A 23,952-nucleotide genomic window follows, 5' to 3' on the forward strand; every position below is an offset into this window, starting at 1 on the left:
GACAGGAGCGATGGCCATGTTTGGTCAATGCAGCACATCCCAGGAGCTTTGGTGAGGGGCCAGAGCGCTCAACTGCTGCAGCATCACTAGAAATAGTAATTGAGGAATGTATCTGTGGACTAGTAGTGCCAGGGTTGTTTATATGTCACCCCAACATACATAGAGAAACATGGCTGTACTGTGAAGCTGTTCATAAAGCTTGGTTGTTTCCTAATGTTAAAGACACAACACTCAACAATGTCTTCTGAATATAGTGTCTTAGAGTTAGCATTTAGTAAGAGTGTCAACAATTTGTTTAAACTCAGCTCGAAATATTGTCTTTTAAGTTTTTGTAGGACAATGGTTTTTAATTAAGCATGGTTGTAGTTGAGTATTTCTTAAATAATTAACTCCACCATCTGACTCAGGGGTGTCATACCCATTTCAGTTCAGGGGCCACATACAGCCCAAGTTGATCTGAAGTGGGCCTGTTTAGTAAAGTCATAACAACAGCGCAAAAAAGTAGAAGTAAATTCTGAAAATGTTCACATTACATGAACTATCTTTCTACAGAAACAGCTGTTTCATAGTAAGGCCAAATACTATACTTTAAGCACTGAAACCTGCTGAGAACAAACCAAACACACAGGTTTCCCATTCACCTGACACAGAGTGTAATGTTTACTCTAAAAGAACAGAGATTATAATAATGAAGAAGGTAAAGTTGTCTATTTTGGACCTCTCAGCTCAAGCATGAACAGTTTGCTTGCTGGACAGTGTTGTATGCAGGGGTGTATTACTAATGTTAGTAGTTAGTGGATCATCTGATAGTGCTCTAAAAAGTCTTTATGAATCTCAACCAGATTATGCAAACAGCAAGTCATCTATTTTCTTACTTTGAGAAAAAAGTCCCAGAGCACTGTTCAGAATGCTCCATCAGCACTATGATTTTATGCGACTTCCAGAGGACAAATCTGAAATAGTAGTTACTTTTATTGAAAAATTGCAGTGAATCTCTTCTCTGTAGTTTTTTCACTTTGCAAAGTCGTTCCGCGGGCCGGATTGGAACCTCTGGCGAGACGGTTTTGGCCCGCGGGCCGTATGTTTGACACCCCTGATCTAACAAGTAAAAGTCACACTGCAGATATTTGGCTGTCAAACAAGCCGTTAGCATCGTCCACAGGAAAAATGTTGCCAATCTTCATTGTTAAGTGTCAAGCAGGGTTCATTTCTTCAGATTTTAGTCAGCTTCTTGCAGAATCACACAAGGGGTTGGTCTTCTCATGGTCTAACACTAGCCAGCTTTACATAGCTAACATTTAGCACTTCATTTTAAAGCTCCTGGTGCTTATTTGGGCACCCTCAGTGGTACCATTAATATCTGCATATTTTGTCCTGTAGATGTGTTCATAGCATTTGTAAGACAAAAAAATTATCCTGTTTTCCATTTTAAGTTAAATATATCAGTTATTGAGAATCTTTGCTGTGAAAAAAGGTGTGTAGTTTACTGCTTCATCTGACGCCTACCCCTCAGAAGTGGTTTTCAGGAACAAATAATTATAAGAAAGAAATCATCAATCTTGTCACCGATGTTCTTGTTTGCTTTTGTTAGTCATGAATAGACATCAGTATAACAAATTCAGTCTGAATCACAACCAGCTAAAAAATCCTCACAGGAGATGTAAGCATTGAGACTTAATGCTTTGAATGTGTATGCTATGTGTTACTGTAACTATGATGTGACCAGCAAAGCTTATTTGAACTCACTATTTTATGCCTTTAGTTTCGGATGGTGGGCTTCTGCTTTATCCTTTGATTCTGACTCACATTTTTGAGAGCTGCCCAAAGCTGACTGTCACATGCAGTTTTGCTCTGCAGATGAACCGGCCAAATGTCAGTTAAAATTTGATCCGTCAAGCTCACGACCAATTAAGAAATAATCTAAACAGCAAATGAGCTGTGAATTTGAAACTGTTTTCCAATAGTGAAGAGAGTAATGACATCCTTAATTTTGATATTAATTGTAGGTTTGTACTCTTTTTTGCCACATTTTCAGAGGCTTTGATGTAAGGTTAAGGTAATGTAGGTCAGGTGCGTGATGTGCCGGTGACTGTCAAACACACTGCTGGTTTACACAGCATATCTCGACACAAAACTAACCTTTATTTAACCTCCCAAAAAAACCCCACTCCAACAAGAGTGTCTCTCTGCTTTTTCTAACTCTGTTACTGGTTACTAGACCTGCCGCAAGACCTGTCCACCACCAAGTATTAACAGGTCCTCCGACACAGGCTCCAACACTGCTTCTGTATGAAGCACGTTTAATCTTGTTTTTCATATAAGCTTGCTTCCAGTGTGGGAACGAGATTTTAAAAGCTGTTAAAAAGTTTACAGAAGTGTCATAATGTCGTAAATTCTAAGTATTTCATGAGAATTTTGCTGATTTGATAGATAAAACAAATACATTTAAGGACGTCATCCTTGGCTTCAGGACATTGTGATTTGTCACAGTTGTATTGTGATTTATGGACCATAAATACATTTATTGAGAATGTTATCAGCAGATAATCTATAATGTAATTAGTTATTTGTCACAGCTCTATCATGTGCCCATAGAAGAAAGCACATAGAGTGAGAGACATTGCAGTGACATACAGAGAGAGAATCTTTCCCTCAGATGAAGTGCAGAAAAAGAGACTAGAGAAAAGAGGCAAGGATTCAGGCGAAAGGAAATGTCCTGAGTGTCGACAGATCATATGATATAATGTCTCATTAATGTAGTTTCTTGTCTATATTCTCCATCACAGAAAGCACGTTTGCAGAGAGTGTGGGCTCCAGCTGCCTGAGTGCGGCCCGTCTGAGTGCCTATCTGCCCCAGAGTAGCCATGACTCGGCCAATTACAGCAACAATCAGCTGGAGAATAACCAGGCTGCCGCTGCCAAGATGGCTAACCTCCAGCTCAGTAACTACACTCAGATCATCCCCTGCTGCTCCTCCACCTCTTCCTCCTCCTCCACACAGTCCTCCTCTGCTTCCACTGGATTCAACGTCCCAAGGCTGGTCCGAGGTCTTCCCTCCCCGCTGGACAATGACTTGCACTTTCACCCGGTCCGAGGCTCTGATGTAATTCTATCTGCAGACCGCTCGGCTGCCTGCATCCACTTCCTGGACAGCAGTCGGACTCTGGTGTTCAGCGACCGGCCTCTGCACGTGGGTGAGACTTTGTACGTGGAAGTCGGCCACCTTGGCCTACCATACTTTGGGGCACTGTTGTTTGGTTTAACGTCGTGTGACCCCGCTAGTCTTCATGCTGGGGACTTGCCAGCAGACCCTGAGGTCCTCCTGGACCGTAAAGAGTACTGGGTGGTGCACAGGGGCTTCCCCATGCCTTGCTCTGGAGACGTGCTCAGCTTCAGTCTGCTGCCAAGCGGAGAAGTGCACCACGGGGTGAACGGGGTGGGACGCGGCAGGCTGCTGTGTGTGGACTCCTCTCAGGTCCTGTGGACCTTTTTCACACTGCATGGGGCTGTCAACAGACTCAGGATACTCGGTAAGTTAAGAAATTATAAAAATTATACAAGCTGAAACCCTCAAATTCCTCAAGTATTTCTTTTTTGTGTTATAATTTTAACATTAAGACTTTTTTAAGACACAAAATACAAATACGACAACAAATGAAGTAGTCCTCTTATATTTTGTTTGCAAGTAATAGACCATCATCATGAACATACCTTACTTAGAAACAATTACAGGAGATGGATACCACTCTCATAATTGTCGGATCAACAGAAGGCTATAGTCAGCAGCCTGTTAGCTTAGCACAGCATAAGACCTTTTTATTTGCCAGACTGTTTCTTGGCCCTGTACAGTTGCCACACAACCAGCAGAGACTACAGGGGGGCTCTGGGTCATGGACCAAAAAATAGTCTGGCCCAAAGCCAATCATAGAACAATGAACTGTGATATAATGTGTTATGTCGAGGTGCTGGTATGCAGGTTTTTGTTCTCTTTGGACAGATTCTTTGGACTCGATACTTCTCCCTGTTTCCAGTCTTTGTGCTAAGCTACACTAGCTAGCTGTAACTTCATCTTTAATGAAGAAAAATGAGAGCGGTATCAATCTTTTTGTAAAGTTCTCTACAGGAAAGCAAACAAGCATGTTTCCTAACAATGGCAAACATTTGCATTCAGGCTAACATGATGAATGCCCTAAAAAGAGACTCACTCTTTAATCATCATCAGTTTACTCTTGAGTCCATGCAGCCCCTCCAATTAATTTTTTTCCCAGACTAAAGGAATGCAGCTGAGTGGTTTGTCTGCATGTATCTGTTAGAGCAGAGACCTAAATGTCCCAGTCCCACTACTCCCACACGAACTCCCATTAGCTCAGACCCCATTGTTAACGGCTTCTGATCCAACAATATTATCCTCTAACAGGATACAAATATCCCCAGTGAAACTTCAAGCAATAAAAATAAGCATATCTAATCTGACTGGTTCAGGCCGGTCAGCATAAAGCCTCACACACACAGTTCAAGGACACAGTTTAATTTACACTTTGTTTGAAAGCACCCCCTAAAGGCTCTGCATAAGTCTAATTATCTGCTGTTTGTGTATTTTTTATCTTCTTGACACAGGAACTCTGCAGTCCAGTCCTCCCTCCATGTCCCCAAGCACTTCTCAGAGCAGCAGTCCAGATGACAGTGACTCAGACCTAGTGTTCAGCGTCAACAGATCCTCCTCGGCCTCTGAATCCTCCCTGGGTACGTTTCCAAACACTGACATCATGCACCAACACTACAATGTATATGGAAACCATCACAAGGTCACAGTAGGAGGCTCAGCGGAGGATTTTATTGTATGTGTCACTCAGTCAGACATGGGAAATAAGCTTTTAAAGTTGGAACAAAGGATATTGTGCTTTAATGGAGTAACAAAGATAGATTTTAGAGTGGAAATTGTTACTTTACTTGCCTTGTTATTATGGAAAACAGGTCAGAATGAATATATAAAAAGCAACATTATTGTAGATCTGAAATTGGCATGCTCTTCCCATACCAATGTCAATTAATCTGTTTTGTTTATGAAGCAGAAAATCACCACAGAAGTTATCACATTACATATAAGCAAGTACAATTTGTAATGTTATTTACATAGACCCAGCATTGTTATCATAAGAAAGCATTTGGCAACACTGGCAAGGAAAACGTGTCATTTTTGACAGGCGGAAGCTCCAGCAGAAACAGACTCGGCTGCTGAGACTGGAGGGGCTGAGAAAGGCAGACAGAGATAGACAAAAGGAAAGAGATGGATGGACAAACAGATAGACAACAACAAAAATAACAACAATTAATAGAGTTATAGTAGCAATGCAAATAGTAACAGTAGAAATGTGACAAATATGAGCAATAAGAGCTATCATAATGATCTTTTAAGTATGACTGACGTGAGTAAAATTTACCCGCCAACATGCATCTATGTCTTTTCCAGACCCACTCATGCCGTCTTTTCTTTTCTTGCAGTGACAGCTCCCAGTTCCCCTCTCAGTCCTCCCGTCTCTCCCATTCTCCCCGCCTCAGAGCTGCCCCCTGCTGGAAAGAACGGAGAATGCACCATTTGTTTTGACCAGGAGGTGGACACGGTTATCTACACCTGTGGTCACATGTGTCTTTGCAATGACTGCGGGCTAAAGCTGAAGAGACAGATCAACGCCTGCTGTCCAATATGCAGGAGACCAATCAAAGATGTGATCAAAACATATCGACCGTGATGGTGCAGATGTTCAATGAACAGATGTTGAGACTTTCTGTGCTGAAACCCACCTGTGTCCTCTTCTCAGGCTCTGTTGGACATGGATCTTGGAGATTAGCCATCCCAGGACAAACTTGTGCCTATATTTCCATTATACTAGGGTTATTATTTCTGGAGAGAGGCCAAGCTCCTTATACCCGGAACTATGACAGAGCTCATTACAACACAAAGACTGCACATATGAGCTCCTATATTTTGGCAAAGAAAAAAGAGATGAATCATGCGCCTGTGTTTTATATTTCCATGTGATGTCTCTCTAATGTCACATGTGTTAACTGAGCAGAAACATTCTGTGAACATTTTGTCCATCCCTCATCATCCTAGATTTATATGTGCTTCAGCAGAATATTTCGGACCGTAGTCTATGAATTCTAGTGCCTTAGATTTTCATCACTTTGTGTGTCTAAGTAATAATGCTAACAATCCTAGCCATATTTTCAATGTACAGTGCTGAAGGCTTTTTGTAGAAGACACAAAGGTAAAAAGGTGTTACAGTAAGTATAAAGATGTGACTGTATGGTAAGTGTTCAGTGACGTGATTTAAGCAAAGGATGGATGGAAAGAACAAAGTGAAGAAACTGGTTTTGCACAATGAGAGATTAATAAAGGTTGACTAAATGTTATTAAAGTGTGTGTAATTTAATTGATAAGACTGATACAACTGTATCTCTGACTTTTTACTTTTTTGAAAAATAAATGTACTTTTATTTATTTTTTTCCACCAATCACTTTTAAAGGCCTTTCACAACCTTTTTCATTTTACTAATTTACTATTGTTTTATGCATTTTATTTTTGTCCAATCAGACTCAGAATGGGATCTTCAATTTCAGGACTATAAGTTAAAATAAATACATTTATAGTTTATGTTTTTAATTTTTTATTACCAGGAATGCAGTATTACTTGAGCTCATACTTATAAAATATTGGCAGACTATTATTTTATACACCTAAAAATTACCCTTACCAAATCCAGGGCTGTTTATTTCATTTGAAATTTATTTTTTCACTCACCTGATGAACATTATGACATTATCCAAATTTCCAGAGAACTACCTGACTTCAAGATGAGACAGTTTGAGTTTAACTTTTTTATGTTTTGCATTGCAGAAAGCATATGTTACTTTATATAAACCTGGGAGAGCTTTGACAGCTAACTGATGTTAGGCTGAAGACCTTTGTTACTGCATTCAATTAGTTTTCTCATAGCAGGAAAGGCACAGGTGAAACAAATTATGTTAACGACAACTGGCTTAATTAAGAGCCCCAGGAAGCCATGACAGCGAGCCAGCGTGAATAACAGCAGGGCCATGGAATTAACTAACCTAAATGGGATGCAATTTTTTTTAATGTTACTAATGTACCTGTGCTTTTCCTGCTATGGCATGCTGGAAATTACACTTTCAAAGAGGGTCTGGGAAGACAGGGTTTAAGTCTAACTTTCAAGTGGCTCCAGCCTCTTCAGTTGAAAATGTCAACACTATAAAAGGTAAGTGACTTTATGTTTAGCGAAAGACATGACCTCAACAGGCTGCCAAAGTTTCTTTGGTTGCATCAGATGTTGAAGACGTAATGTTTTGTTAACATTTTAGCCATTAACAAGTTCCCTGTATCAGGACTTGAATTTGTAAGTGTCTTTTTAAGTTTTCTGCCTCCCAATACAGTTACACAGCAATAGTTTCATAAAGAACCAGATGTTTGCTTACAAAGTCGATACATACAAATCTATTCGGTAATGGATTTTACATTCTCAAATGATCTAGAAACTAAAGAAGCTAAATGAGTGATGCTTCATGTCTTAAGTGGTTACAGGCCAGTTTTTGCCAACAGTGGTTTGCCATTCTTCATTGATAATCCTGGTTACTGTTAGCTTGTTGTTAGGTCTTTCAAATAGGAATTAGAAACAAACACAAAATACTTGTGCACTCATGACAAGAGTGCCCACTTGTCCAAGTTTCAATTTTTTTGCCCTGCAGACACAGTAAATTACAGAACCTACCACATGGCCTGTAGTGGCCACCGCAACACAAACGGCATTGCCAGCTTGAACAGACCCAGGCTTCATTAATGCCAGCTTTTAGATATTGACAAAATACAGGACAAAAAATGAAAAGAATATATACTTATGGTGCAACAAACTGAACAGAAAACACACTACAAATGCCTGGAGCCAGTACAGGTTCTGGTCCCTGTCATGTAACCCCCACAACTCCTGGCCCAAGCTATCATCAGTCCATTGGCTCTGCACAATGTTGGGTATTGAGCACAAGAGGATGGTGTCACAAGATGACAGCAAACAAACAAACGGTGTTGCTCCTGAAGCTTAAAAAAGCAACTTGTTGCTGGTTTAAAATCATTATCTGTCTTGATACATGCAGTACCAAATAAGGTTTGTGGAAAAATCACGAAAAGTTTAAGTAAAATTTGGAATTGGGCTTGATCAATCTCCATACACCCATACAATTTTTCCTCCACATAGATAGTGCTAAAACCATTTGCTGCAATCTGTAACTGAACGTATTACACTTTCATATTACACTGCCTGCTTATTTGCAGCATACATTGAGAGATAACTCCAGCTAGCATCAAATCTGCTTTTTATCTAAGGTTGTAACTCAAAAAAGAAGATAAAATTTAGTGTGCAGCAAAGTAATGAGCAACCTGTCAATGTTTGTATATTTTTTTTAGGATAAGCTGGGCATAGTTTGTGGAAGTACTAGATGTAAATGTGTGTAGATAAAGAACACATGTACAACCATGAAAACACCTTGGAAGATACAAACTTCTCCCACCCAAAAATTGTTTCTCCCCAAAAGATCTGTTTTTTTTATAACACTGAGGTCGCTTACAGAATTATGGGACAACCATGGGAAACAGATCACCACTCACAAAAAGGTTTAAACAAATGAAGACTTAATATGTAATTAACGAAGTAACATCTATTTACATCTCCTTGAGTCAGAAATGCTCAGTTAAGTTATGCAGAGTGTATCCCTGGAGCAGGTAAACAATGAACTTGAGACTAATTTACAGTGACTGACAGGTATTCTCCTCTGTAATTACAATGATTAAGCAGCGTGTTGTGTCAGGAGTGAAATATGAACTTCATCTCACGATGAGGTGACTGCATTAAAATACCTTGTAGACATGCCATGTTTTATTAATGAGGTAACATTGCAAACGTAATTATTTACAAGTTATTTCTGGTCGTTAGATGTTACAGTATATCTCAGAAAATGTATGATGCTTCAAATTTTCAATATTTGTGAATTAAAACACGTGTATTCCGTATTAGAATCACATAGTCTCTCACCTCTTTAAAAGTTTTTATTTTCTGCAAAATGAAACTTTGACCTTGTACTAATCTGACTTAGAAAGTGGTTCTGTCAGAAGACAAGACATTTCTTAATATTCATCATTGATACAGTAAAATGTAATTTTAAAGAGCACGTTATTCATTATCTGTCTAATGAACTGGTTACCTTCCAATGTTAACAACCCAGCAATGGCTAATAAATATATTTCTGAATTAGAACAGATTTCCTAAATTCAGTTACTGAAATTAGCTGTTAGTGAGAAGCATCCACCTGTCAGTCAGAGCAGCCACAGTTAAAATGCAAAACTATTGGGCCTTGAATAAAAGAAAACATATGAGTTTTAGCTTTACAACCACACAATTATTCATTCAGTCATACATCTATTCAGTTAATCGGGAATATGTTAAATTCTGCTGTCAACTTTGGCATTTGAAGATGGGGTGTTGGTGCTGCCATCATAAAGGTCCAGCATACCTGTTCAATACACTTGATTTACTTCATGGAGGAATGACACACATGTCAGCTTTGCTGGAACAGAGCAGAAAAAACAAAACTTTATTTTCTGCACATGCCCACATCAACACATGTGGCCCTTCAGTATAAGAGCACCTCATAATACTTTGGTGTACAGTGAACATGTGGTCAGTTGAGATTCACTCACTTTTTAGCCAGCACCTAGTGGCTGTTTTGGGTAAATGCAGTTTTTCTACACTAGGTTGTATGCTTCATGTTTTAGCTGCTTTAAGTACTGCATGACTGAAATGATCTAAAGCCATCTTATGTAAAGGGTTGAAGTTGAAGAGGAGTCCCCAACACTTACATAAAACCACTACAAGCTTAACAAAATGATTGATAGTATAAACATACAACTTTGCTCTGGTTTATAATCTGAGTTATTTTGTTTTGGCCTGCATCAAATCACTCGTCAAAATGCTGACATACATATCAGGATATGTACACACTTAACAGTTGATTTACTGTTTTTCCGTCACAACTTGTCTAATGTGACTATAGTCTGATTACCTCGTTCTTGTTATCAAACACTGATCACATTGTTACAGATGAAAACAGAAAACAATCCAAAAGGGAGCGGAGGAAAAAGTCAATCAAAAATGTAGGTCAAAACCAAGCAGTAACTTCCGGTCTAAAAATATGAGTCCAATGCGGAAGTGCTAAAAACTGCAATGTTGGTCTGAATAGCTAATTTTTTCATTTTTTCAAAATCAATTTACTTGTTTGTTTTGAAGATATTAAACTCAGGAGTTTTGAACAATTAGCAGTTGTAAGGTAGTGTCATGTACAGTAATGACTTGGCTTTCAAGCGGCAACCGAATGGGAACACTGTTGATACGCAACAACAACATGGTCACCATGCTATCTGCAAGAGTTAGACACAGGCTAATATGAACAAATAGCAAATTTTAGCTAGCATTACGAAGAGGTGTGACTGCTGGACATTTAACTTTAATTTCATCTGCATGACCAAAGGAAGGTTGTTGTAAAGAGCTTTTACATGTTGCAGTATGGCCAACATTTTCACTAAACACATAACTCTGAAGAAAATGACGTAAAAACAAAACTGGATACCATAGGCTGCATGAGTTCTATTTCTGAAAACGTTATCAAGCATGTGAATGAAGCTGTCAGAAAAATTCTACTTAAAATGTCTCCAATTTCACAGGAGGGGACGTTCGTGTGGTCTTTTCTAGTGAATACAGTGACCCTATTTAAAGGCATCATAAAGGCCTGCCCCAAGGTTGCATCTGTGTCCCCTATACAAGGTCCACAGAAATGTAGGTTAAGTCAGCATTTCCAATATGGTGTCCGCCTTCCTTCGGCTTCAAAACTGTGCTTCAGAAATAATAACTTCACTGAGACTTCTCCATGTTTCATACAGTCCATGGTCAAAACTCAAAGAATGCTGGAATGAGGTGATATGAGGGAACACATGAAAAACTGGCAAGGGTGGACTAATGAGGAATATGCTACACCCAGACAAGGCAAGGGCAGCTTTGAGAGGGAAACTCAAGCAACAAGATCTAGAGGACAGAGACAAGGGTAACAAAGATATGAACAAAATAGGAATAACAAGAGGTACAGTTTCACAAAATAGGAGTTGTGCATTTGGCCAGCTATGTAATCTGGTTATTAGTGTTGATTTTGGGAATTACATTTAATGTTTGGTTGGGATTTTCATTACAGAACATAGGCCTAGGCTATATATTTACATCACAGCACCATGAACAATTTTTAAAACCTTTGAATTAAAGTTATAAGACATCAAGCATTATCTTTGGGGATGTTTTAATGATTGCAAAAGTCCATATTGGACACACGAAGGCGCCATTTCCATGCACTTGAAGGAGAGGCTTCTTTGTTTTGATGAAGATAGTAAGAGACATGTCAAGTTTTATAGGCTTCTGTTGTAAACCATGAAAGTTAAACAAGCTTCCGCAGTACTTTTCCCCCCTATGCCTCTATTTACAGGCTTTTCATCAGTTTATCTTTATTAAAATAGGTAGGACTATAGTCCTACAGAAAAAAAGCCTCACAACGCAAATATTTCAGATTATTTGTACTCTTTAGAGCTTCAGTCTGCCTGTCTGGTTCGTGACAGTAATGAAGACAAATATAGTCTTCATTAAAGCTGCCAAAAGCCAACAAGGGACTCTCCGCCGCTGTGTGTGAGCCCCGCATCCGTGCATTTCCATTACGCACAGCCAGCAGAGCGCTCACATGCCTTCTGATCGAGCTCTACCGCGCGCAGAAAGCGGCTTGGTGACTCACGAGGACCTTATAGAGGACGACACATGAGCTGCAGGCATCTTTGTCACCTCCAAAATTAACCTCTTATTTTCCAGCGTGCGTTGAATCAATTACTCTGCCTATTATCATGTCATGGTTCGTGGCTCTCCCCCCGGGCGGAGGAGGAGGGGGAGGAGGAGTAAGGTTTAGTCCCTCAAAAAGTTCCAGACTCCATCCAGTGAAAACCTTTTGAATCTTTTGGTCTTTTTTTTCCCCTTCCTGCTGAACATTGGAGTATTTCCACCAATGAGCCGGGAACCCTGAGGGGAGATGGATTTGGAGGTGAAGGATGTGAACGGGTCGAGCTGTTTGTCCCAGAATGAGAGCGAATGCGGACTAAGCGCGCCTTCAGCCGGAGTGTCCACTGCGCTGGCCAGCGTGCTGATCTTCACGATAGTGGTGGATATCCTGGGAAATGTCCTCGTCATTCTGTCTGTGTTCAGGAATAAAAAGCTCAGGAATGCAGGTGAGGGGTTAAACACATGCAGAAGTGTGTGCGGATGTAAATAAATGTTGAAATAAAGCAGCTCTCATGGTAAAGGGTAGGGACGCACTTAAAAACTCTTATAAAAGAGCTAACGGAAGTATTTGTTTGGACTTTGGGGTATTATTTTAGAACTATTGGTTTCAAGTGGTCAAAGCTAAGCGGCAAAAGTGTTGTGTCAGTGACCTGCAGTGTGTGGGGTACCCTGCTATATTCATTCATAACTAAATTATGTAACACAACATGCAGAGTGTGACCCCTGACAAACAGGCTGCTATCACTCCAGTCTCAACGTGGTGCTTTGCTTGTCTGCCTTCAAATCTTTTTATAAATAATGACACCTTCTTCTCTCCTTCATCTGGTTCTCTCCTTGGTCGTCCATCCTCAGATTAATCACACCCCTCCTTACGTCCACACCTGAGCTGTCCCATGCAGCCAAGGTGACAGACACGCTGTTGTATGGCTTTTGTGTCCTTTGGGACAGGTTTAATGTTGAAATGCCCCTATTTTTTTCTTGTGTTACATCTAAAGGCAGCAGTGTGAAGGCAAGGAAGATATTTATAATGTCACTTTAATACCATTTGTCTTAGTTGAAGAATGTGGCATCATCACTCAACAGCCCCCCTTCACCCCCTAGCCACTGTAAATGAAATGGCAACAGTATCAGAAGGAATTTGTGTTTTTTATTCTGCTCTCATGCAGGAAATGAGTTTGGAATAGACAGCATGCATTGTAAATGTTAACTTTGGTTCATTAAAAGAAGGCTTACTTGTGGCTGAAAGCAGGGGATAGTCTCCAGATTCCCTCTAACTGCATTTGCTATAAATATTTTTCTTCTGTAACTATAATAATCAAAGAAACACTATTATTTAAATCATCCTGTGTGTTTCAGGATTTTATCAACATCATCTTTTCTCATCATCTTTTAGACGCTTAAAGTGACTAACACTGCTTCAGCTCTTTGTAAACACAAAGTACACTTGTTTCTTTCTGTAATGAGCGTAACCTTTCAAACAGTGTTCCATTCTCAAAATGTTCCTTTCCAACTTTTGATGCTGATATGAGAAGAGATGGTGAAAATGATTGCACTTACGTTTCAAAGTGAAGCTTTACTACTTCTGAAAGAAGGCAACTGTATTTTTTTTTTTATTATTCTTTCAAAAGAAGTGTTCAACTGTCCAGAAATTTAATATACTCTGACTCGGTAGGACACACTAATGTGTTCAAATTTTTTTTTTTAAGTAAGTCACTTTATTAAAATGACGTCTTTATTTTGGATTCCATGTCACAGGTGAATATCTGAATGATTTATCTCATTTACAACAAGCAGTAAACAGACCACTGTGCAAAGTAGTCTAAGCTTAAAGCTACCGTGAGGAACCTTTTAGTCTGGGTTGGTTGTGGCTCTCCCTGTGGACAAAGTGCTACCACTAATAGTCCCTCTTTGCTGATTTTATCCTGTGCATGTTTAACTTTCAAATATAACATTCATCCAGGAGTGTGTCAAAAGGGGTGGCCAGGGGTCGGCACAGGCCCATCTTGAAATCTATTTGGCCACCACACAATCCTAAACTTTGATTGTCTCTTTGAGGGGGCGGCTGTGGCTCAGTGGGTAGAGTCGGTCATCTATCAATTGGAAGGTTGGCGGTTTGATCCCAGCTCCGGCAGTCACATGCCAAAATGTCCTTGAGCAAGACACTGAACTCCAAATTGCTCCCTCTGTTGTTCAGAGGTGTGTGAATGTGAACGAATGAGAATAGCTAACACTGATGGTCCCTCACTACATAGCAGCCTCTACCATCAGTGAGTGAATGGGTATGAATGGGTGAATGTGACGAGTAGTGTAAAAGCGGTTGGAGTGGTCAGACAGACTAGAAAAATGCTATATAAGTACATGTCCATTTGCCATTTATATTGCCTTGATGGCAGGACGTATGTTTACTTTTTCAACAGACTTCTTGTTGTTATGTCTGCATTTAACTACCTCATGACCTTATTGTCTGTAAAAAAAAAAGATGTGATAAATTATTTAACACATCTATTTTATAATCCAGGTGTGCAGAAGGGGAAAAATTGCAAGCAAACTCCTGCACACGGTCTAACTGCCAAAAATACATTTATTGGCAATGTTTTTCAATCAAGATTATATCTTCCTTCTTTGAGTCCCTGATGATTTAAGCTCAGGTGATTTAAATATTACAACTCTAAAGGGTTACTTTTGCTCAGTTAAAAACTGTACACAGAACTGTAACATAATCATAGTTTTATGTTGATATAAAGTAGATACATTTAGTGGCGAACGAAAGCACAATAAATCATGCATTCCTATCTGTGTGCACACATTCTTCATGCCAGAGGTGTCCCAGTTGGGCCACCCTGATGGAATAAGTGTGTACATTGTTCTGCATTCATCTAATCCTAGCTGTGGAAAATATAAGAAGGCAGTTTCAGCAGCCTGTAGTTAACCGCTATGACTGCAATCTATCCCTGAACAGTGGTTTCAGACATTGTGACCATATAGAAATGATCAATCTTTATGCTGATAGTCTTATTTGCTGTTTAAGTTGAAAAAAGACATCAGCTTTCATTTAATTCTGTTTTAAAACCAGCTAAAATCTCCAAACAGAAGCTTTAAGGTTTTGAATACTTTTTTGTACCAATTTAACATTTAATGATTTCATTACAAATTAAGAGAGAAAGTCCAATTTGTTTTCCAGTGGAATAATTGACTCATAAAACCAGTAATTTCTTACAATTCCCTAACAAATGCTTTAGTTAGTCTTATCTTGTCTGATGAAGTCCATTTCCTTCCATAGAAAGCTGATGGTATCTCCAAATTGTCCTGTTTGTTGTCTACCATGTAAGAGCCATTAAAGAGGAGGGGTAATTTACTTCTCCTTTCAAGGCAAGACAATTTCCAAAGAAACTAATATTAACCCTCTTCTAAGCTCTTATTTTTTGCGAAGTCCCAAAGCAAATGCTATTATTAGTCTTATCTTGGATGTTGCAAATTGTGTGTGTTGCTTATTTCCTCCCAGAAAGTGTTGATCATATCTTGAGCCTGTTTATTGTGTGCCATGGAAAAAAAAATGGAGCAAAGTGACCAAAAAAATTAAATAATTAAATAAAAGAAGCAGTCACAGGATAGTTCAAGTGCTAAAACTAATATTAAAGCCCCTTGGGCTCTGTGACATAACAAGCAGTTGTATAAAAAAAGTAAATAAGGTATGTTTTATTCTTTAGCTGCATAAATATTAAGAAAAGCACAATTCCTTTGCAAGAATAACTCAGCCGAAAACAATGAGATATGCTGTATGAAATGTCTCCCAGGGATGGAAAAACGTTTCAGAAATTGTAGATTTTATGCAGCAGCTGGATATCAAGCAACGTGCACAATTAAAACCAGCACCTAAATGGTTAAGAATAAAGTCAGGGAAGCCTGCTGCTAAAGCAAGAGACTAAACCCGGTGATCACAACATGACGCTAATGAGAACATACGAATCAGGCAGCAGGATTAGGTCAGCAAGTGTTGGGAATAATGAGCTTTTAATTACACCTCGAAACACATTACATAACATTTGTGTTCCTGTGTGCAGGAGCCAAAAGCAGTTCGTCTGGAAGTTTAGGAGCACGGAGAATTATCTGATTAACCAGTTTAGAAAAAAAGCCACAGTCCAGTGGTCTCAAACAAGTGGCAGGTTTGTTCAAACGTCCTCTCCATGGACTCTAATTGGATGGACTGACAGGTTCCAGTCACACGAGAGCCTTTGCTGGTGTCAGCATGTCCCCGCTGGTCAGCATGTGTGAGCAGAAACATGAGACTCCTATAGCAGCTTAGAGCCTCTATTTCTATATTACCCGTAAGTGTGTCCTTAAGTGACTGAAATCATTCCTGCTGTTCTCCACATGCAACTCCTCTGTACTCCTAACAAGCTATTTATAGGTTTGGCTCACTTTGTATGAATGTTTAATTGTACAGACTGTCGTACAGACTGTCTGAAAGGAAAGCACTGACTGAAATGAAGAACAGGTGTAGAGGATCTGTATGCTGTAAAAATCAATTTTTGTGATGGATGGCTGTTTTGTAAAGGGCTAACAGGCTCAGTATAACGCAATAACATCCTCTGGCCCCACAAAGAGAGTCATGAGGGATATATAGAGGAATAATTTGTGATATACAGTCACTAAGACTACACTCAGAAGTAAATCTTTGCAGAATATGGTGTCTGTTGAATACATCCCATTCCCTCTCTCCTCTTCTTTCACACAGCAGCAGGACCTTTCCACTCTGCTTCACTTCACTCACCCTGCACGCTGCCTCCATATATCCCTCAACCACTCAAGTCCCAAAAACACATGCTTGTGCACACGTTTGCTAGATTCTGGTACATCTCCAGAGCAGTATATTCCATATTACATAATCCATTTGAGGAGAAATGTGCAATATGTTCCCCTGTCACAGGTTTGCAGGTTCTCTCAAGTGTAAAAATGTAACACAATCTAAGGAGTGAATCTTCAAAGGGTAAAGCCTGGCACTATAGGAGTGCCAATGGGCTGTAAACACTTGAGTTTCCCACTGAGGATTGACCACACTAAAAATACACTCAGAAAATGCTATCATGAGGGAGTGCGAGGAGGAGTAGGAGGAGGAGGAGGAGGACAATGAGGAGGAGGAGAGGGGCATAGATGGGGGGGAATAAGGAAACATGAGTTTGACTATGAGTTTGTTTCGGGAAAGCTGTGGGTCTGAGGAAGATTGAATTTTTGTTAAGTCATGTGCTGCATCCTGTCAGTCTACAGTCATGAATAAAAACTAAAAATCAGAGTGTCCAGAGGGAGGTTAATTGAGTCAGCCGACTTAGTGAGTCAAACCAGAAGTCAATTTACATTGACAGCACAGATCCTCGGGGAATATCACTTAGCACACTACATTAAACATATCCTCTCTTCCCGACAACAAAATAGCACATGACATCTCATTTTCACATATAGGTAGGATGATATCAGATTAGGATTATTGGATTTAAACACACAGACAGGCTAAACGCACTGTTATATTTACAGTACTCCAGCTCTTCCCTTCGCCTGCAGGAGGCTGTTTCTTTGAATTAGAGTTCACCATCATCCTCACGCTTCCAGAACTGTGTTTAAAGAGTGAAGCTCTGTCCGACCAGACGCTGCTTGTGTCTCGATGGTCTGATTCCTCTCAGGGCCCTGTGAGTCTTATTTTCCCAGACACGTGGACTCTGATTGGTGGATGTTGTTTGATGATGACGGTGATGTTTTTGGCTGGGCTGTATAACTGAAAGGCAGCTTGTGTCAGTTGAAATGTTCAACTTCTTAGCAAAAATAACACGTTTATGAAGCAGTCATTAATACATTGATGCTAACACCCTTGTTGAGAAGTTAATGGACATGTGCTTGTAGTAATAAGCTTTACTGACATTCAGCCAGATTCAAGAGATGCCGACCCGCTCACGCATTTTTAAACTCATCTTTCCTCCAAAAAGGTGTATAAATATAGCCGGGTGAATCAAAGAGCAGTATATCCCATTTCCAAAGTGATCGATGGGATACAGACGGTGGGTTCGACAGAAACATAAGCCCTTGAGACTCATTCGAGCTCACAACCATGCAAGTCGTCAGAGTGGAAATCCACTCAGCCGGTATGCTTTTGTTTTGCCTCTTGGTTTGTTTATCTCCTGCACTCACATCCTCATTATGTACCTATTCTTGCTCTGCCTAAGTCCCCTTTTATTTCCTGCATCGCTCTTTTTATGATCAGATTTGGATTTAGAGAAACTAGAATGAAGCAATCTGCCCTAAATATGCCCACACTGTGCAAAGAGCCTATTTTAATAATGAGGTATGCAGCTCTGTGCAGAGAGGAGGGTAAGAGGCTGCTTCTGAGGAATATATACCTGATATGTTGCAGCCTGGTGTGTGCTGCAAATTCTGGTGACAAATGTCATGTCAGTTTTGAGCTGTTTGGTTTTGACTTGTGTTTTTTTTTTGCCAAAAATGTTGTGTGACACACAGAGACAGATAATTCACAGGAGGTTGCAAGCGTCTGAGAGGACACTTAAAGCAAGTTTCAGTTGAATTGATGCAACATCTCACTTGTTTGACAGTTTCGTGACACTTGAGGATAACATAATTTCACATTCAGTGTTGTCAGAGAAGTTAAAGGCTGGAAGTCAGTCGTCCCCTGATGGTCTGAAACAAATCAGCATTCAGGTTTAGCTCCATCCAACTCACACTTGTTGGTAATAATAGCTCTGAAAGATACGAGAGACCGCAACTCTATTCTGTTATCTAGGAGTGAAGACATTTTTTGTCTTTGCTTGTTTATGCTAAATCAACGTTGTTTTGTGTTCTGTGGGCTGGATGTGAAGAGGATGAGGCCAGCCAAGTTGGTTAATCGAACAGCACAGAGGTAATGGTTCGTCCAGTGTTTAAATAATGGATGCCAACAAAACAAAAGACGGTCATCTGGCTGCTGCTCAGCAAACCTCTCAGCAGTGTTTTAGCACTTACCTCATCCCCTTGACGATAAAAGGGGGGAGAGAGGGTTCAACCAGAGCGAGCTACGAGGCTGTAACATGCCCGTCCAGCCAGCAAACACGATAACACTGAGCCGCATGTTGTCAGCGAGGAATCAAACCTCTGCACAATGACAAACGCACACACAGCGAGCACTGTGAGCATCACAAATACAACCTGACAGATTTGCCCACTGAGCTGACTCGGGGATGAAGAACAAATGCTTTTATTTTTATCTTGGCGGGCTTGATGGGGGCTCATGCTGTTTTAGAAACTTGGAAAATGTCTTTAGCTGAGTACCTGCCAGGTCTGTGGAAAAATGTAAAACTCTCATCATGTTCCCTTTTAAAATGAAAATAGAAAATTACAGAAAACTCAGAGAGAAAAAAATACAACACGCAGCTTTTATTGCCTTTTTTGTAATGTAGCCTCAATCCTTTTGATTACCATGTTTAATGGAACTAGTTCAGCCGAGTGAATCAAAATTAGACCCGTTGCTAAACAACAAACTGTAGATGTGTTGTCTCTGGGGTGCAGGGATTAAAACAAGCTTTGAATGCAGACATGTGTTTTAAATCCACTTCCATCATATCTGCCAATCAACCCTGTTGTTTCAGCTGTTGTTTGAGCGAGCTGGGGCCCTGTGCCTTCACATTTCAACTTGAGTTTATGTTTTATGGATTGCTGAAACAACCCAATGTATGGGAAAAAAACAGTTTTTAAAATGAGGCACATCACTACTCTACATGTGATTTAGGCTGCAGAAAATGCAAATGTTTATATTGAGACCAGTAATGATGCATGAGAGACTGGCTAAACGATGGTGAGGGTAAGGGGGTTTTGCGTTGGAGAAGCAGTATGTACACATTTTTGGGACAAGTTTAAAATTTTGTATCATTTTATATATATATATATATATATATATATATATATATATATTTATTTATATATATCAGCTCCTCAATACATGAACAACAAGTGACATAACAAAGAGTTGTATCTCTACAAAGCTGGGTCAAGTGTATCCACTGTAGCCAAACACTTGTTTTATTTGAGACAAATCTCCAGCTCACCATTTTGCAAAGTCTTGATTCAATTGCGTTGTGGCTGGACAATGCTCTTATCTATCTTTCTATCTTACAAAACATAAAAATTGGATTTAGTTTTTCATTCTCCCCCACCAAGAACATCTGCACTGTACCAAAATCAGACGTCATTTTCTATGATTCATGGTTTCTGATAAAATTAAGTATTACATTACCATTACTTTATAGCTCGGGGGGATGTGAACTTGTTTGGATGTAATTTGACACTAAAACCGCCCATGTCCTTACTTTTATACATTTAAAGACAATGTTCAACCATCTGTTTCCAGGAGCAATAAAGCTTTATAGCAGTTGCACTTGAGCCCTTTATTGAGATGGATCCTCAGAATAAATGGTGTTGACAGGGCCTGAATGAGTTGTTTCTTTCGCTGAACATAATTTGGGGTCATGTGCAGGGATACAATTTACAGTCAGATTTTCAAACAAGACTTTAAGACAGATGTGCAATAAACTCTGAAAGTCTGCAGTTTTTTTTACAGTGGTGCTTTTCAGCTAGATGCTAAATCAGCATGCTAGCATCACCACAAACTGATATGTACTGTGTTAATGTAAAGAATGTTTCTTTTTTCTCATGTCTCTGTGTAACGTGCCCCTAACCCTAACCCTAACCCTAACCCTAATCATAACCCTAACCCTAAGTGCCTTTACCCTGCAATCTTCCTAATAGCCAGCAGGGCTGCAAAGGAGGTTTGATTGTGTGGAAAATCTATGTTCTTCTCAGCTGATTTGTTACCTTGGTAAAACTATTCCTGATGACCCTGTGGTCTCAGTTGCTGAAATGAAGACTTCTTTAGTACAGTCTGGTATTCATTCCTTACATTCTGCCCTGATTTAAAGTAAAATTGGACATGGTATGATTTGGCTTACTGGTGCCCTTGAATTTTAAGTTGCCCGCAATGCTTTAATAAAAAACTGTGGTAACGTATAGAATTCTTGGCTCTGTATATTGGCATTCTCAATCAGCTCCTAATCACCTTTATGACTATTCATTCTGGTGTCTCTGAAGGCCCAAATTACGAGTTACCAGTCCCAGTCATCAGTGCTTAAGTCAAAGTTGAGTCACAAGTCTTAAAAGTCAGCACCCAGTCAGTCCTCATGTCTGACCTCCCCCTTATGCAAATCCATCCTGTTATCCAAATATGATCAGCCTCCAAAAGTTAAAGATTGAGCGAACAGACATGTGAAAATGTGTGAAGTCTCCTGAATTCATCTTGAGAAAAAAAAAACCATGGCAGTCAGTTTGAGACTCATTTCTCTCCAAATCATAGATCTGAATGCTTAGTAGCACTATGGTCAATGATTTTGTGGCTATATGTAGTTCATGAATATTCGTCTTACAGTTGAGATATTTATGTTTGACCAATGCAGTGATCTGATGGGCTGACAGACAACCATCATCATCCAAGGAGCCATTAATACAGATGGAAACATATCTCGGTTTAGAAACAGTGCCAGCAGAGAGAAACAGGGGTTGTAATACATAGAAGCTTGACAATAAAGCATTTGCCTGACTCTAAATTTGAGAGAACATGGTAAACCACACTGAAATAAACTGGATTTTATGACGTAAGTGAAAGTCAGACCCACAGTGACCCCGTTTGTTTTCAGGAATTTAACCTGGAGCAGAAAATGAAAAGGGAGTGCTGCATGATCCAAATATACTCCAGTTCAGGTCATGTTTTTCCTAAAATCTAATCCTGTTATATCTTTCCAGGGAACATCTTTGTAGTGAGCTTGTCAGTGGCAGACCTGGTGGTGGCCTTGTACCCCTACCCTCTGGTACTGACCGCCATCTTCTACAATGACTGGACCATGGGTGACCTACACTGCCAGGCCAGCGGCTTCATCATGGGCCTGAGTGTCATCGGCTCCATCTTCAACATCACGGCCATCGCTATCAACCGCTACTGCTACATCTGCCACAGCCTCCACTACGACCGCTTGTACAGCCTGAGGAACACCTGTTGCTACCTGGGTCTCACCTGGCTGCTCACCGCCATCGCCACAGTGCCGAACTTCTTTGTGGGATCGCTGCAGTATGATCCTCGTGTCTACTCTTGCACGTTTGCACAGACCGTCAGCTCGTACTACACCATATCAGTGGTGGTTATTCACTTCCTGATCCCACTGCTGGTGGTGTCCTACTGCTACATGAGGATATGGGTGCTGGTGATACAAGTGAAACATCGGGTTAAACCAGAGCAAAGGACCAAGCTAAAACCTAGCGATGTGAGGAACTTTCTGACAATGTTTATGGTGTTTGTGTTGTTTGCAGTATGCTGGGCTCCTCTTAACTTAATAGGCCTGGCTGTAGCTATAAACCCTGTGAAAGTGGCCCCGAACATACCCGAGTGGCTTTTTGTCACAAGCTACTTTATGGCGTACTTTAACAGCTGCCTCAATGCCATTATATATGGACTTCTTAACCAAAACTTTCGTAAAGAATACAAGACAATTCTTCTTGCTATTTGCATCCCACGTTTGCTCCTCATTGAGACCTCCAGGTGTGCCACAGAGGGACTGAAAAGCAAGCCTTCACCTGCTGTAACAAATAATAATGTTGCAGAGATTAATGTATAATCCAATGTTGTACTGGAAAACTAAGTTCTCTGGAGACTCATCGTGGATGTGTGACATGTTGTGCCTTTTCACAAAATAAGTACCATTTTCCAGTTGTAAAGATGTAATTCTGAATACACTGCAGTGTGTCATGTTCCTCTCTGTCATGTCAGACTGTTCCCTCAGGTGGACAGGATATCAATGCTATCACAGGTACACTCTGTTCTTTTAAGTTTGCCTCCACTCATTCTCCAAAAAAGTGGTTTACATGGAAGAAAGAGAATAAAATTAATATTAACTGAAACCCATTTGGACCCTTGAGGGAATTCAGCATTGAGAGTAACTTTTTTCAAAGTCTTTGTTGAGATAAGTCGATACTGTATAAAAGAAGTGGATATGGCCATCCTGACATTATCCATCTTGAATGCCCTAGTCTGGCACATTGGCTTCTGTCTTCTCGTTGTACCCAACCATGTTTCACCAAGAAGGGAGGATCTGGTCAAAAGATGGCAGTCCTGTGCTATGATCGTCTGGTATTTATTGGCTCAAACTGTGCTGTGAGGGCTTTCTCTTGGGAAGCTCTTTAAACCTAAGGCCATGCGCTTGACATTCCATACATGAGAGCAGAAAACAGCTGCTTGCTTCCAATATTAAAGTCCACGTTGACCTGTTGTTTTAGACCAAACCTTACTATTTCATTACGCCGAACCAAGTTTGCTTCGTGAGAGTAATTGAACTGTGATGATTCACACTCTTCTCTGCTAAATGTTTTAGAAAAATATACTTTTTATTCTACAAGATACCAACAGATTTTTTTTTTTTTTTTTTATTAAAGTGATGCTTAACGATACAAGACGGGTGAGAGACATGACAGTACCATAAACAATATACAAAAACTGAAAGACAAGACAACAAGTGAATATTACAGAAATTAATGCACGTGTGCGTGCACATGTGTGTGTGTGTGTGCGTGTGTGTGTGTGTGTGTGTGTGTGTGTGTGTGTGTGTGTGTGCGTGTATGCGTGTGTGTGCATTTGTGTGAGTCTGTATGTGTATGTGTGTGGGCATTTGTCTCCCCGTATGCACAACTGCATCAAAATATGACAGTAGTTTGAGACAAGCTGGGCGAGAGAAGGCAGCGAAGGCAATTCTAGCAAGATACTAACTGATTGATGAAGTTAGGTGGCAAACTGGACATGAACCATAGACAGTGTAAAACATGGACATAATCTATGCCATGCCTCACATTAGTTTCTGAAGAGATGTTTTTACGCTCAAGGATGATGGGAGTCATATTGGAAATGCAGACTCAACCTTACCTTTTTGGCAAATATATTGAGGTGAGGTG

At 40.1% G+C, this 23,952-nt stretch overlaps 2 protein-coding genes and 1 long non-coding RNA gene across 8 annotated transcripts in view; 2 read left to right on the plus strand and 1 right to left on the minus strand.

Moving 5' to 3' along the window:
• neurl1b (neuralized E3 ubiquitin protein ligase 1B) overlaps positions 1-6,414 on the plus strand; it is a 32,257-nt gene extending 25,843 nt beyond the window's left edge. For both annotated transcript variants that reach the window (XM_034690971.1, XM_034690972.1), the window contains 3 exons: positions 2,787-3,530; positions 4,618-4,743; positions 5,503-6,414. In XM_034690971.1, coding sequence (XP_034546862.1) covers positions 2,787-3,530; positions 4,618-4,743; positions 5,503-5,750 — 1,118 coding nt within the window. In that variant the 3' untranslated portion in view covers positions 5,751-6,414. The remainder of the gene's footprint in view (positions 1-2,786; positions 3,531-4,617; positions 4,744-5,502) is intronic.
• Positions 4,813-6,983, minus strand: LOC117818103. Of its 4 annotated transcripts, none has more exons than XR_004632302.1 (4): positions 6,804-6,983; positions 5,803-5,871; positions 5,442-5,568; positions 4,813-5,250 (listed from the first exon to the last, which is right to left on the minus strand). It is a non-coding gene; the product is annotated as an uncharacterized LOC117818103 (long non-coding RNA). The 4 variants fall into 4 exon arrangements; XR_004632301.1 differs by having other exon boundaries at positions 5,442-5,571; XR_004632303.1 differs by lacking the exon at positions 5,803-5,871.
• Positions 6,984-7,052: 69 nt separating this feature from the next.
• Positions 7,053-22,912, plus strand: mtnr1c (melatonin receptor 1C). 2 transcript variants are annotated; one of them, XM_034690908.1, is made up of 3 exons: positions 7,165-7,278; positions 12,147-12,377; positions 21,760-22,912. In XM_034690908.1, the coding sequence occupies exons 2-3, from the start codon at positions 12,182-12,184 to the stop codon at positions 22,623-22,625; spliced, it is 1,062 nt and encodes a 353-aa protein (XP_034546799.1). In that variant the 5' UTR covers positions 7,165-7,278; positions 12,147-12,181; the 3' UTR covers positions 22,626-22,912. The 2 variants fall into 2 exon arrangements, with proteins under 2 accessions (XP_034546800.1, XP_034546799.1); XM_034690909.1 differs by lacking the exon at positions 12,147-12,377 and having other exon boundaries at positions 7,053-7,278.
• The last annotated feature ends 1,040 nt before the right edge of the window (positions 22,913-23,952 follow it).

This window comes from Notolabrus celidotus, chromosome 8 (assembly GCF_009762535.1).
Source record: "Notolabrus celidotus isolate fNotCel1 chromosome 8, fNotCel1.pri, whole genome shotgun sequence".
In the NCBI taxonomy this organism is placed as follows: Eukaryota; Metazoa; Chordata; class Actinopteri; order Labriformes; family Labridae; genus Notolabrus; species Notolabrus celidotus.